A 14,526-nucleotide genomic window follows, 5' to 3' on the forward strand; every position below is an offset into this window, starting at 1 on the left:
GAAGGTCCTCGCCGGATGTGTAGGAGTTTTCTCTGCTGCTCAAGGGAAGGGGGTGAAGCTGCATGCAGGTGTGGGGGTCAGAGCGGCCTGGCTCCATAAGGAGCTCCTGGTTGGCTCTTCATCTCTCCCTCGAGCCCCCAGCCTTCAGGTGGCCCCCCCAGCCCCCAGTGCCTGCGTTCCCAAGTGTCACAGTCTGCCCGGAGCCGAGGCCTCTCCTCACCTTCCAGTGGGGTCAAGGGCCGAGTTTCCAAATGGTGACTCGTGGCAGGAAACACCCCTTCAAAGAAGTGAAAGCAGGGGACAGTGGGTTGGCCACAGCCCTGGCCGGCGGTGCGAGCAGGCAGGAAGGGGCCTGAGGTGGTGTCCCGTCCTGGGTTCTGTGGGGCTGACCGCTCCCCCAGGTCCAGTGTGCCTGCTCCCCCGGGATGGGGGTCGCGGCCAGGCCCGCCCACCCAGTGCAGACCTATTCTTGTGGCCAGGCGGGGGGTCCCTGCGGGTGGGCTCAGGTCCAAAGCTAGACCTCTGCACCAGAGGGGCGGGCGGGGGCAGGGGGCAGTCTCGCCAGCCGGCATCCCCGCACCCTGGCCCCAGTACGACCTGGCGTGGCACCCCTTCAGCCCAGATCCCAATCACTCCAGACCCCAGGCCCCAAGGGGAAGGGGGTTTTCTCAGCTCCCATCCCCATCCCCAGGAGGCCCCCCCAGCCCCCCCCAGGGGGAGGAGGACGGAGAGCCCTGGGGGCCTCAGTTTCCTCTCCCTGTAAAATGGGTGGGCGTCCGGGAGCTCATCTGTGCTAGTTCCGGTTTCACAAAAGACATGGCCAGGCACTAGGCCGCATATGGCCGCCCAGAAGTCTCCAGGCTCTTCTGTGGTCCCCGGGTCTCTGACACCTGCCCAGGCCAGGAGCAGGGGTGCGCATGCCCACGCACACCAGGCCTGTCCTTTGGGAACCCTTCCTGCCCCTCAGCAGCCTGAGACCTGACTGTGCCCTGGGAGAATCTGCCCCAGCCCTTCGGGGCGGGGGGGGGGTCCTTGTCCCAGCTCTGGCCCCTGCACCCCGGTGAACGCTGGAGGCTGCGGCCACAGTGGGAAGGTCAGGGGTGAGAGTGTCCACTGTCCCTTCATCTGTCACCTAATAAGCAGGCCCTGAGTGCCCCGGTCTCCGCCTTCCAGGTCACGGGCTGTGGGTTTGAGCTGTTCTCGGCTGTCACGGCCTAAGCAGCACGGAAGGTGTGTGGGGGGAGATGCCGCAGCTCGGTGTGACCACGACTGTCCCCCCCCAGGATGCAGTGCCCAGCCTTCGTGGGCCTTGTGGCCAACCTCCTGGGAGCCGCTGTCAGCATCACTTGCATCCCCGCCAGCACCAAAGGGGCCAGCGCCCACGCCCAGCCTGTCCCTCCAGGTACGTCCCACCGGGCACCTCGCTCTTGGGGCTCGGCCAGCGTGTGAGCCGCGTGTCCCTTGTTCCTCCAGCTGGACCCTGGACCTCTGGCTGGGCCTTCTCCGGCTGCTCCCTCCCTTCAGTGAGCGCTGCTGAGACCAGGACGTGCAGGGTGGCTCCCTGTCCCCGGAGGCGGGCTGCGTGCTCCAGCCTGTGGGCCTGTGAGGCTTGGGGCCGGAGTCAGGGGCCACTCCTGCCCTCCTTCCTTCCTTGACCCCCTCTGGGGCGCAGACACCATTGGAGCCAAGCCGGGTGTGGTCACGGAGGGGACCCTTGTTCGAGGGGAGCACAGAGGCCGAGGTCCCAGGCAGTGGACGTGTTACGAGGGGACACCAGGAAAGCCAGGGGAAGCCCCGGGAGTGAGCATGGGTGGCTTGGGAGGGTTAGCCGGGACCCTGAGGCCCAGAGCAGCAGGTGCGCCAGGAGCCCAGCTCGGGGCGGGCGTCAGTGCGGCGGGCAGAGCGCGGCCAGGTCGGGGCATGTGGGGCGCTGTGTGCCTCCCCTCAAGGAGAGAGAGCCCAGGGCCTTGCCGTGGGGGGAGGGCCCCTCCAGGGTGTCCCAGCCCGGACCCTGCGTGCCTGGCCCAGAGGGGACCCCGGGCCTCTCAGTGACGGAGAGCACAGCTCGGGCGCCCCCTGGGAGTGGGATGAGCTGCCCCGTGCCCCCCGGGGGGGTCAGGAGAGAGGGGCTGCCGGGTGTCATCTGCTCCTGTTCTCGTGAGCGGGCGTCACAGCCAGCAGGAGGAGGAGCTGCAGGGAGCACCTCCCAATGACAGGAGCGGGCGGCCGGGCACAGGAGAGAGCCAGCCCCTCCTAGGGGGCATGGGGAGCCGTGACGTCTGCAGGCCCAGACCCCCCCCCGTCCCCCACATCAGGCCAAGGCAGGGTGCAGACCTGGGGCGTGGGCGTGATGGGCCCCTCCTGCTGTCCCAGGGGGACCCAGGGCCAGCGTGTTTGACCTGAAGGCCATCAGCCGCGTGCTGCTGCAGCCAGGCGTCCTGCCAGTGTTCCTGGTCAAGGTGATCTCCAGCTTCCCCTCGGGTGAGTCCCGGGCTGCCCGCGGGGCCAGGAGGGACGGGCGGGCATAGCCAAGAACGGGGGCCGTGGGGACGGAGGTCTATGGCTGGGACAGCGCCCCTCTTCTCCGCCCAGTGTGATGAGCTCCTGGCCGCTCTCTGTAAGCCTCCCTTGGGTCGCACCCCGGCTGCGCCTGTCCCAGAGAGGGCGACAGTCCCAGCTCGCGCAGGTGTGGCGGTACAGGGTCCTCCACGGCCCTCCCGCCGCTCAGGCCCCGCGCCTGCGGTCTCCCAGGCCCCTCGGGCCAGGCTGGGGGGCGGGGACGGAAGTCTGAAGGTGAACCTGCACTTGGCTGACTCCTGTGTCCCGGCCAGCTGGTGAAGGGTGACCCCGGAGGGCGTCGCTGATGGCAGTCGTGCCCAGAGCCAGGCCAGTGCCCCTGCCTGCCTGGTCCTCTCACGTGGGTGGGGGGCGGGGGCAGCCCAGGGGGGCTGCTTTCAAAAGAGTTCAGATGCCCCCTCGCAGGAGGTGCCCCCCTGGCCAAGCTGAGCCCCAGCTCCCACACAGGCCGGGTCTTTGGGGCACGGGGCTGGACCACGTCCCCCGTTTCGGTGAAAAGGGCCTCTGAGGGCCACTGGTGGGTCTGGAGCTCAATCCTCCCGTACCGTCTGCCCTGGGGTGCCCACCCTCCTGGACGCCCTGGGACGCCCTCAGCGGGCTGTGCACCCTGTCCGAGGGGCAGCGTCCGGCTCCTCTCTGCTCAGCGTCACCGCAGTCCATGGGGCAGTGTGTCCCGGGCCTGGGCCCCGGCCACACTCAAGGGAGGCTCCCTGCTCCAGTGCACCCCCTCCCCCATGAAGCGGCCGCTGTGGTCAGGGCCCCGGTCCCCGGGCCGGTCAGCCTGGGCTCCCGCTGTCCAGCCGACAGAAGGGAGGCAGCCCGTCCCACAGCCCTGACCCGCCGCCCCCTCGCCTAGGGCTCTTCATGATCATGTTCTCCGTCATTTGCATGGACTTCTTCCAGCTGGAAGCTGCCCAGACCGGCTACCTCATGTCCTTCCTCGGGGTTCTCCTGATGGTGAGTTTGTGCCGGCCGCCGGGGATGCGTGGGGGCGGCCGGGATCTCCAGAGCGGACGTGGTTCCTCAGCCGTGCCAGGCTCTGCGCCGTGACCCTCCGCTCCGACTTCTCCCGGCCCCCACTGCCCACCTCCCAGCAGGCTTGCCGGCCCTGCACCCAGGCCCCTGGTGGCTCACCATCCGCCAGATGTCCTGTCTGACAGGGCAGCCGGGACCCATCCTGGTGGGGGCTGGTGTGCCCTGGCCTCCTGTCCGGCCGCGTGTCTGGGACCCCGGGTCCGCCGGGCGTACCTCTGAGCTCACGGTGGCAGAGGAAGAGGGAAAGGCACAGACCCAGTGGTGGGGCACGAGGAAGTAGAATTCGGGCTCTGCGTCCTGCAGGCCACCCGTGTGGCGGGCAAGCTCCCCGGGGCTCCGTGTCTCCGGGTCTGAGTGTCTGCGTCTGGCAATGAGGGACCGTGGCATTGCTCGTGGGGTCGTTGGGCCGAATAGATGAGCTGATATGACAGACCTCCTAGGGACAGCACCAGGGACCTCAGGAGCCCCGTCCAAGCAACGCTCCGACTCGTCCTGCTGTCCTTGTGGGGGACCCCGGGCTGGCCTCTCAGCCTCAGAAACTGCCCAAGAAGCAGTCTGAGGTGTCCTGTCTGCCAGCCGCCTGGACTCTCAGCTCCAGGTCCAGAGCAAGCCCTGCCCGAGCGAGGTCGCCCCCACTTCCTCCTGGGCATCTGGTCCAGGCCCTGGGGTGGTGGACAGGTGGCGACGTGGTGCCGCCGGCCAGGACACGGCTGCCTGACAGCCGGCGCGTGGGAGGGGCTATTCTGGGACCTGCTGGAGCAGGGGAGGGGGCTCCTGACCTCTCTCCGGAAGTGTGTGGCATTCCTGCCCCCTCCCAGCCATCTGCTTCCCTGCTCCTGGCCGGCGACTGGTGCAGACCTTGGTGCTAAAATAGCTCCTCCTGGGAGGGCTGGCTCTACCCCCGTGGCCAGAGCGGGCCTCAGCTGCCATGGCCAGAGCCCGGCCACACTGCCAGGGAGAGGGGAGAGCGGTCAACAGAACAACAAGAGTCATAACGCTGCAAAGTCGTGGCCCCTGGAGCCTTGTTCTGAAGGCCGGCCCCCAGCCTGAGCTCCGTCCTGGGCTCCCCAGGCCCTGGAGACCCAGCCTGCGCCCTGGCGGGAACCAGCAGACCCCCGGAGACCCTCAGGGACGGACATGGGTAGCCTCTGGCCTGGCTGGGGGGTGGGCCTGCCCCAGACTCCTGCAGGGATGGTGCGGGATGCTTGGGGGTGGGGAGAAGCAGTGGGCAGGGGGAAGGTGCCCAGGGGCGTGAGGGGAGCCTGCGGAGACGAAGGAGGGAGCCCAGAGGAGGGTTCTGTGTTGGGGCCCAGGCCCTAAGCCCAACGGGGCGGGGAGGGGGACAGCTGAGGCTCCGAGCTGTGGTGGGTTGAGGAGGGGGCACTTGGGGCTGGGCTTTGTGTCTGCAGAGAGAAAGGCCTGAAGACGCTTCCCTCAGGCACCATCCCCCCCCCCCCCAGGCTGGTCTCCGAGGGCCTGGAGGGGGACCCGCTGCTGCGGGTGAACCTGCCTCCCATCTGGTCCCCTGCAGCTGGCCGCACACCTGCTGCTTCCTGGGCAGACCACTTCCTGCCCCACCCGAGGCACTGACGGACCCCAAGGGGGCTACAGCAGCCTCTGTCCCCACTCCCTGTATAGGCTGGCGCTGGGGGCTGGTGGGGAGTGACAGCCCAGGTGGTCCTGACACCCCACCCCCTCCGCCCCTGGTAGGCCTGCAGCCCTCTGTCCCTTGCAGACAGTCCTCTGTTCCCCCACAGGAGTCCCCACTGGGCTCTTCCACGCCAGGCACGGTCACCACCCCGGTAACTAGCGGCTGGAAGGGAGACAGCAGGGGGGCTGTGTGAGGCGAGGCGGCTGGTGGGGGGGCCTCACCAGAGGAGACCGCCAGGGAGAGAGCCACAGGGCACAGAAGGGCTGCGAGTGCACCAGCCCTCAGGTGGAAACCCACCCCAGCTGGAGGGGAGCGGCCCAGGCGCTGAAGACACTGTGGGGGGTGGTCTGCAGGGCCAAGAAGGACCAGATTTATTCAAAGTGAATGGGGCCGCAGGAAGGGGCCACTGGGAGGCTGGACAAGGTCTTATCACCTGCCCCCGGGGTTAGGAGAGGACAGAAAGGGGTTAGGAGAAAGTGAGACGTGGGCCTGCTTGTTAACTGTACAAGTCCAGGCTTCCCCAAAGTTGATTCGTCAGGGTCTTAGTCTCTGTGTATAAAGTGGTGAGGCCAACTGCAACCACCCCAGCCCGGGCAGGCGCGGACCCCCTGCCTGCCCGTCCCCCCGAGCCCTAGTGCACCCCGCTCCAAGCCCGGAGTGCCCCGGCCTGCCTGCCTGGTGGAGGGGGTGAGAGGACCAGATAGGGAGCCTCACCCTGGCCTGGGAGTGGCCTTCAGCCTGGCCCTGCCCTCTGAGTCACTTCCCTGGTGTCCCTGGGTGTCCTTGCTCTGGGCCCTTCTCCGGCCGAGGGCAGGAGGGGACCACAGAGTAAGCGCTGTTATCCCCCACCAGCTCCTAGGACACAGCTGGGAGTGGAGGGTTGAGGTCCAGGGCGGTGACAGCAGGTGGCCGCCGAGAGGACTCTCTTGCCTCTGGGGACCTCACCTGACCAGGCTTGGGACCAGGCACTTGCTGGTGGGTGCCACACGCCCACTCCACCACTGGCCAGCTTCGGGACCTTGGGCTCACAATAGCAGCCCTCGGGGCCTCAGTTTACCCAAATGAAACCGGGGAGGTGGCCTCCTAGGGAATGGGAAGGATAGAGCTCGTGGGCCAGTCCCAGCACAGGGACACCCCCCAGCATCAGGGCCAGGCCTCGGTCGGGCCAGCTGGGCTGAGGACGCACACAAGCACCGGGTCAGGGGGCTCAGGTCCCGGGCCAACCACATCCTCTCGGAGCTCCGGTCTCCCCACCTGCGGCACCGGCAGGCCCTACCTCCCAAGTGAGAGGACAGAGAGGGGCTGGGGCAGCGTGATAGGGAGGAGGGGACCCCTGGGGACCAGATGACACTGGAGGGGCCTTTGCAGGAGCACGAGCGTCCCCAGGCTTGGCTTCCAGGCCACACCGAGCATTTTCAAATGACAAATGTCGTCTTTTGCGCCGTGCCCACTGCCTCCCCCACCCCCATCTGCGGGGAAACAGCCCTTCTTGGGTTAGAATGTTGGTCACGCCCGAAACTAAAGAGAAGAGATTAGTTTTGAATGTGAAAAGCGGACCTCTGAGTAGCCGGCCGTGCCCGTGGGAGTGTAAGTGTGTGTGTGCATGTGACTGTGTGAGGCACCCAGACCCCCTCCTCTGTCTCCCCGGGGACCTTGGGGCCCCACCCTTCTGCCCCGGAGCTGGTCACTGCTCGGGGCCGGGTGTCACATGCTGCGGAGGTGCCCGGCTGTGGGGGGCGGGAGGCGGGCAGGCGCCATTCAGACCCTCCCCTCCCCTCCCCTCCCCTCCCCCCAGGTCATCCAGGGCCTGGTCATCGGACGGCTGAGCGGCCACTTCTCAGAGGCCGCGCTGCTCCGGGCCAGCGTGCTCCTGTTCAGCGTGGTGGGCCTGGCTATGGTAAGGCACCCCTGGGGGCCGCGTCCGGAAAGAGCAGGGTCCAGCCCGCTCCCTGACCCTCTGCACCCGCCCGGTTTAACGCTTGAGCCCCTGGGCCGCCCTGCCCCCCGCCTCGGGCCACCTCAGGACGGGCGCTCCTGCCTGAGCACCCTGGCACCTCCCTGGTCACCACTGGCACCTCCCCGGTCACCACGGTCCCCGTCCCGCCCCGTCCAGGCGCTGATGTCCAATGTCTTCCACTTCTGCCTCCTGGTGCCCGGCCTGGTCTTCAGCCTGTGTACCCTCAACGTGGTCACCGACAGCATGCTGACCAAGGCCGTCTCGGCCGCAGACACCGGTGAGCGCAGCAGCCGGGCCTGGGGAGGCTCGGGGCGGGCCGGGCCTGGGGAGGACCTGGCCTGCGTCTCCGTCCCGTCTCCGTCTCCGGGGAGCCCACTCACGGAACTGCTGGCCCGACTTGGGGCAGGGTCTGTCTGACCCGTTGGGTGTTGGGTGGGGTGGGTGACCCGGGGTCTGAGTGGGTAAGGTGAGGTGGGGAACTAACTGCAAGAGGGTTCAGGTGAGAATTCTGGTCAGCCTTGCAGACCAGTCCAGGGCCAGACCTGGGGGAGGAGAGCAGGGCTTCCTGGAGGTGGCATCTGCCTTGGCTCTAAAGCAGGGGCAGGGTTTCACTAGCAAGGAGGAGAAAAGATGGCGTGAGGGGTTGGGTCCCAGCTAAGCAGAGGTGTGGAGTGTGGACCTGAGAGGCACCAGCAAGGCCAGCTAGGAGACAGCCAGTGGGCGGGGAGTGGGAGGAAGGGGTGGGCTGGGGGCGGGGCCAGCCCTCTCCTCCCTGCCCAGGGCACAGGAGACAGCCAGTGGGCGGGGAGTGGGAGGAAGGGGTGGGCTGGGGGCGGGGCCAGCCCTCTCCTCCCTGCCCAGGGCATAGGGGACAGCCCAGTGGGCGGGGAGTGGGAGGAAGGGGTGGGCTGGGGGCGGGGCCAACCCTCTCCTCCCTGCCCAGGGCACAGGGGTGCAGTTAGTTGCCTTCCAGGTGAAGAAGCGTGGGAATGAATACACACAGCTAGTTAAATCCAGGAAACCCCCCCACACACACACGCGTTCCCAGCGGTACTGGGGGGCCCTGGGCCCGACCCTGGCCAGGCTCCTGTCCCAACCCTGATCCAGGCGTGGTGGTGCAGATCGAGTCCAGGGGCTCCTATGGGCTGGTTGAGGGTGAAGGCCTCCCCAGCAGCAGCAGCAGGGTTAGAAAGCTCAGGGTGGGGGCCTGACCTGTGGGGGCGCAGTGGATAAAGCCTCGACCTGGAGTGCTGAGGTCGCTGGTTCTAAACCCTGGGCTTGACGGGGCAAGGCACACACAAGCGGCAACTGCTTTCCACTCCTCACTCCTCTCTCTCTCTCCCCTCTCTAAAATCAATAAGTCAATAAGTCAAAGGCAATAAATAAAAGGTGGGAAAGAAGGAAGGAAGGAAGGGAGGGAGGAAGGGAGAAAGGGAGGAAGGAAGGGAGGAAGGGAGGGAGGGAGGGAGGAAGGGAGGAAGGAAGGGAGGAAGGGGCGAGCTCAAGGGACTTGGCTGACCCTTGGTCAGTCTGTCTGTCTGTCTGGGAGGGGTTGGCTGAGGTCTTGTGGCTCAGTGGGGTGGGGGTGGGCGCTGGCGAGCAAGGCCTCTTCTAAGCGCTGCCTTGGGAACCTCCAGAGCCTTTCAGACCTGCGGTTCTGGGGTCCTGGGAGGGCAGGCTGGGTCTGGAGGGCTTCCTGGAGGTAGTGGGCCAGCACTTTGGAGAGGGTTGGAGGAACGGGCTGGGGGAAGAACAGGCCGGAAGAGATGAGGGCAGGGTCTGGTTTCAGTGTGCCTGAGGCCCCTCCCCTGTGCGTGGAAGGAGCCAGGAGCTGGTTCCCAGCGTTGGCCTGGGAACCAGAGACCACAGAGGGGGCGGTAAATTGCTCTCCCGAGTCTGCCCAGCATGTGGGCGATGGGAGAGGCTGCTCTTCCATTTCCCCGGTGGCCTTGAGCCCGGGCGGGGCCTCACCAGGCAGCTCCAGGCTGACCCAGCCGGTGTTCTAACTCCAGCCGGTGTTCTGACCTGGGCTCTGACCCTCCCGGGGTTGGTTGGGGTTGGTTGGGGTTGGGGTTGGGAAGAGGAGCCACCACAGACTCGCCCACACCGGGCATAGCTGACAAGAGGGCCATCGAGATGGGGTCCAGGCAGCCAGGTGAGCCGAGGCCGTGGGGTCAGAGGCCGTGGGGTCAGAGGCTGTGGAGTCAGAGGCCGTGGGGCGCCCTTCGAAAGCCCTGGAAGCCCCTCCAGCCCTGTAGAGTACGCTCCCTCCAGTTCCTGTGAGGGTGGCGGGCGCTGTGGGGGGACACTGATGTCATGGCTTGCCTGGCAGCTCAGCCCCAGCCCTCACTGGGGGGCTCACCTGTTACCACCAGGACCACCCTCCCAGTTTCTGTCGGCCGCTCACCCTTGCCACCTCCCTGGTGGCCTGGGAAGGAGGGAGGGACGGGCCGGCCCTGGCCGGTGACTGCCCAGTCCCGGGCCCCCCTGCGCTTGGGAACGCTCTGGGGCAGGGCAGAAGTGTCCAGTGTGGCCCCTTCATGGCTGAGTGGTCCCCGGGGAGCGGACCCGCAGGCCCTGGGGGAAGGGACCAGAGGAACAGAGGAGGGTCGGGGAGACAAAGGGGCCTCTGCTGCGTCTGGGAAGTGGGCGGCTGGGGTGGTGACGCTGGGGGGACTCACCCAGGCCTGACCTGACCCCCCCCACAGGGACCATGCTGGGCCTCTGCGCCTCTGTGCAGCTGGGGGGCTCACCCAGGCCTGACCTGACTCTCCCCCCCCCACAGGGACCATGCTGGGCCTCTGCACCTCTGTGCAGCTGGGGGGCTCACCCAGGCCTGACCTGACTCTCCCCCCCCCACAGGGACCATGCTGGGCCTCTGCGCCTCTGTGCAGCTGGGGGGCCCACCCAGGCCTGACCTGACTCTCCCCCCCCCACAGGGACCATGCTGGGCCTCTGTGCCTCTGTGCAGCTGGGGGGCCCACCCAGGCCTGACCTGACTCTCCCCCCCCACAGGGACCATGCTGGGCCTCTGTGCCTCTGTGCAGCCGCTGACCCGCACCCTGGGGCCCACCCTGGGCCTGACCTGACTCCCCCCCCCCACAGGGACCATGCTGGGCCTCTGTGCCTCTGTGCAGCTGGGGGGCCCACCCAGGCCTGACCTGACTCTCCCCCCCCCACAGGGACCATGCTGGGCCTCTGTGCCTCCGTGCAGCCGCTGACCCGCACCCTGGGGCCCACCCTGGGCGGCCTCCTGTACCGCAGCTTTGGCGTCCCCGTCTTCGGCCACGTGCAGTTTGCCGTCAACCTCCTCGTCTTCCTGGCCCTCTGGAGGCAGCCCATGCCCCAGAAGACGGAGAAAGTCCGGTGACCTTGGCCCCTGGGCACAGACTGGCAATAAATTCCCGCAGGGCCCCTTCGGGCCTGATTTCTGCAGGTTTCCAACCAGGCCTGCCTGTGTGTCTGGTTGGGCCGGAGGCCTAGGGGGAGAGCGATGGAGCCTGGAATGCTGGAGGGCTTCCTGGAGGAGGGGCCTGCAGCTGGGCCCCAGGGCTGTGAGGAGGGCAGAATCGCCCAAGTGGTGTGAAGTGGGTTCTGTCCCTCCCCTCCATGTCCATCAGCACACCTGGGGAGACGTCTCCTCAACTGCCACCCCCCCAAATGTGCTCATGCTCCCAGCGACGGGAGCTCTCTGCCCCCCACTCCCCGCCTCCTGCTCTAGCGCTGACCAGAGGGCCCTGGCCCAGTGCGCTGCCCACGCCCCTCATGAGTCTTCACAGTTGTTGCTGTTCATGCAAGGAAAAGACTTTTTTTTTAAAGATCAGAAATTCAAGGCTTGTGAAACGCTTAGGAAAACAGTTCTCACTCTGTGCTGGGGAGCCCAGTGGGCAGACCCAGGCAGCTAGGCCTGAGAAGTGGGGTGCACCATCAACCCCAACACCCCCTGCCCGGGTCTGCAGGGAAGGGGCTCTGGGCACGGGGAGCCGGCCGGCTGCTGTGGCCGATGACCAGTGTGCAGAGAAAACCTTGTATGGGGTCTGTGGGGCCCCAGAGACCATGGCGGCCACCCCTCCCCCACAGGCAGCCCTCAGAAGAAGCCATTAAAGCTCTGGATCCCTTCTTCAGAATTCCACAGTCCCCACGGGAAGGGGCCTCGGAGGGCCGCCCCGTCCCTCCTCTTGGACCCCACTGGGGACAAGCATCTCAGCCCTGACTTGGATCACTCATGCAGAGGAACGGGAGGTCTCCGACGTGGGGCAGGATGGGGTCCACCCTGGGGTCAGGGGACCGTGGAGCCGGTGTGTTCTCCTCTCTGGAGCCCATCCCGGTTTGCACACCGGCTTCATAACGCGTTGCTCCAGAGAAATGCCGGGCAGGGAGTGCTTCCCTTCTCCCACCAGCTCCTGAGCCTCCTAGCAGAGGGACAGACCCCTGGTGCCGGGTCTGCCCACCCCCACCCAGCTAAGAGGCCTGTGGCGGCCACCCCTCCCCCACCCACACCCTTCCTGCCCTGAAGGCCCGCTCACCAGCCAGGATCCCTGCCCTGTCCCCTGTTCTTCTGTCCCCCTTGGCTTGTTCATCACGTACAGACCTTCCAGGTGGAGGGACACATCCTGCAGCCCTCACCACTGAACAGAGCTGGACACACACACTGTCCCTGTCCACCCCTTTCCCCAGGCGGGGCGGACGGTGCCTGCCTGTGGATCCCTCCAGCTTTTCCGTCACAATGGCACGTCCCTGGGCCACTCAGAGGCCTCAGCCTGCTGCCGCGTCATTGGGGATGCCCCAGCCTCTCCCCCATCTGCCCAGCGCTGCCTGCCATGCTGCCCTGCCATTACAGGTGATGGCCATGGGGGGCCTGGCAGCCAGACCACCTGGAGCCGCCAGGAGCCAGCCTGGGGTGGCGTCACAGGAGCTGGCAGGCAGCCGGAGGGCTGAGCAGGTGGCATGTGGGTGGGAGGGGGCAGCTGGGGCGGGGGCGGAGGGGAGGGGGATAAGAGGTGGGGGAGGGGAGGGGAAGGAGGCGCACTGAGCTCAGTGGGGCCCTTGGTGAAGGACCCCTGGAGTGAGCACTGCTACCGGCCCTGTACTCCCAGATCACACACCCAGGGTGGAAAATCAGCCAGGGCAGAAGCCCAGCGCACTTCCTGCCTCTGGAGAGGCCGTTTGGTAAGGAGGGCGCGGTCCCGCCCATTCATTCCTGCACTTCCCTTGCCCTTCAGACCGACCGTGGGGTGGCGGGTGGCCATTCCCCCCTCCCCCACCGAATGACCTCGCTCCAACCCCGCCATGCCCAGGGACATCACTGTACCACATCCGGGCTGGTAGAAAAGAGAACAGGTCAAGTAGTTTATTCGGAATGGCACTGATACAAAGACGAAATATTAAGACAGATGGTTTGACGACAAAAAAAACATGGAAATAAATACCCAGGTAGTCCAATAATTTAACGCGCCCGCTCAGCGGGGCGGGGGATCGGCAGGGGAAGGTGTCCGCCCTTCGCAGGGCAGGGATACGGCCGCCGGCCCTTAGTCCTCGCCGTGGTCAGCGGATGGGCTCCGGCCATCCCCAGCACCCACTGGGCTCCTGCCGATTCGCGGCCTCGGTCCGATTCGTCCAGAGTGTGGTTCCTGTGGGGAGAGGAGGGGTCAGGGAGCTGTGCCCGAGCCCGGAACCGAGAAGGCCAGGGTCCCCCTTATGGTTTCCCGGAGGGGACGGTTGCGAGCGACGGTTCCTGACGCGTGCTTCAGGGACGCCGCGACTCCATGGCAGCCAATGAGTCCCCCCCCCCCCCCCCCCCGCCCTCGACGGAGCAGGACCTCCCCCTCCCCCTCCGTCTGCAGCAGTCCAGGGCCGGCAGGGGCAGAGGCGGGCGGGCGGCACTCACCGCGGCAGGCTCAGGGCGCGCGGGCCGTCTGGGGCTCCGGGGACACGGCGGGCGCGGCGCGCTCCTGGCGGCTGCGGACGTCCTGCAGGGCGCGGCGGTTCTGGAAGTCGATGAGGGCCAGCGTGATGGCCGCGTTCCAGTAGCTCTCGCCCGCGCAGCGGAAGTCGATCTCCTTGTGGTCGGTGGTGACGATGGTGAAGTAGACGTACTTGCCGGTGCGCTCCACGCAGTCCACCTTGAGGATGGAGTGGAAGCGCAGCTCCTTGGGGCGCGCGCCGGGGCCGGCAGGGAACAGGCTCAGGCAGTCCGGGGTGAGCACGCCGCGCTTCTTCTTCCACAGCTGGAAGAAGCTGTCGCTGCGCTTCTCCAGCTCGCCCTCGCGCAGCACCTCGCCGGGATTCCTCATGTGGGCGGTGGTGTGGCGCAGCTGGTGCGCTTAGGCGGAGACGGCTGGGGTTCTACGGCTCGGCGCGGCCGCGTGCAGTCTTATAACGGCCCCTCCCCGCGCGTCCCGCCCCACCTCTCCCGGGCACACCCCCTCGGGGGTCACGCCTCAGCCCTCCCTGCCCCGCCTCCTGCGCCCACCAGTCCTTGCCACCCTAACCGGACCATTCCGGCTGCCGGCAGCATCACAGTCCGCGGTCGCCCCCTCCTTCATGTCTGCAGCTCACCAGGCGCCCCTCCTGTCCCCCGGAGCCCCAGATCCATGGGGTGACACGCGGTCCCCACCCCATCCCAGACGCCGGCCCCGCGGAGGAATGTCCGGCCCTGCCTGCGGTGACTCACCGCCCGGGAGCCCCGGGAAGCGCCCGCAGCCCGGGCCGGCCCACGTTGGGGAAGGGGACCCAGGGAGGCCCAGATCGCCCCTATCCAGGCACCCCGACACCCCAACTCTGCCGCTCCAGAACTCTTGAGGCAGAAGCGGGTCGCTGTCCCCTGGTTCCTCCCACGCCCTGGGGGCCCTTCCCGGGGACACCCTCCAGTGGCTCTGCCACACCGGCCTTGTCGCCCATCTTGCCACCCGCCGGCCTGGCCCACCGGAGGGCAGGTGTTCTGACCCTCACTTTTCTCCTCCGAGATGCGGATAGCAACACCTTTTTAGATTCGGCAACGTAAGTCAAGTGCTAGAACAGCTCCCGTGTGAGGGGTAGAGACCGCTCCAGTCTCCCTTCCTGGGGACCTGTCCTCCCTGGACGTCGAGCTTGGTGTCCCCACGGGGTGACGGTTGACTGTTCCGCTGCGACTGCACAGGCGGAAACGGGAGGGGCCCTGGAGCGGAGGGGCGCGGGGGCGGCCGGCCAGGGCAGCGGGGGCGGCTGAGTCATCGCCTGCCCGCCGGCCCACAAGCGTCTCTATTTACCCTCTTCCTTTCAAGGGTTTAACAGGAGCAGGAACTGCTGGCCGACTCCTTCTGGTTCC

The 14,526-nt window shown here is 67.2% G+C and overlaps 2 protein-coding genes across 6 annotated transcripts in view; one reads left to right on the plus strand and one right to left on the minus strand.

Annotated features, from left to right (window-relative positions):
* Positions 1-10,687, plus strand: part of SLC22A18 (solute carrier family 22 member 18) — an 81,269-nt gene extending 70,582 nt beyond the window's left edge. For all 5 annotated transcript variants that reach the window (XM_066379848.1, XM_066379818.1, XM_066379840.1 and 2 more), the window contains exons 6-11: positions 1,284-1,402; positions 2,374-2,481; positions 3,434-3,534; positions 7,059-7,160; positions 7,377-7,497; positions 10,403-10,687. In XM_066379848.1, coding sequence (XP_066235945.1) covers positions 1,284-1,402; positions 2,374-2,481; positions 3,434-3,534; positions 7,059-7,160; positions 7,377-7,497; positions 10,403-10,590 — 739 coding nt within the window. In that variant the 3' untranslated portion in view covers positions 10,591-10,687. The remainder of the gene's footprint in view (positions 1-1,283; positions 1,403-2,373; positions 2,482-3,433; positions 3,535-7,058; positions 7,161-7,376; positions 7,498-10,402) is intronic.
* Positions 10,688-12,542: 1,855 nt separating this feature from the next.
* Positions 12,543-13,565, minus strand: PHLDA2 (pleckstrin homology like domain family A member 2). Its single transcript, XM_066360341.1, has 2 exons — positions 13,108-13,565; positions 12,543-12,850 (listed from the first exon to the last, which is right to left on the minus strand). The coding sequence occupies exon 1, from the start codon at positions 13,511-13,513 to the stop codon at positions 13,118-13,120; it is 396 nt and encodes a 131-aa protein (XP_066216438.1). The 5' UTR covers positions 13,514-13,565; the 3' UTR covers positions 12,543-12,850; positions 13,108-13,117.
* Between the last annotated feature and the right edge of the window lie 961 nt (positions 13,566-14,526).

Source organism: Saccopteryx leptura, chromosome 1, assembly GCF_036850995.1.
Source record: "Saccopteryx leptura isolate mSacLep1 chromosome 1, mSacLep1_pri_phased_curated, whole genome shotgun sequence".
Taxonomy (NCBI): domain Eukaryota; kingdom Metazoa; phylum Chordata; class Mammalia; order Chiroptera; family Emballonuridae; genus Saccopteryx; species Saccopteryx leptura.

Bases quoted from the DNA above. Each gene is read 5' to 3' on its own strand.
- PHLDA2 (XM_066360341.1), bottom strand. From the start codon at position 13,513: ATGAGGAATCCCGGCGAGGTGCTGCGCGAGGGCGAGCTGGAGAAGCGC.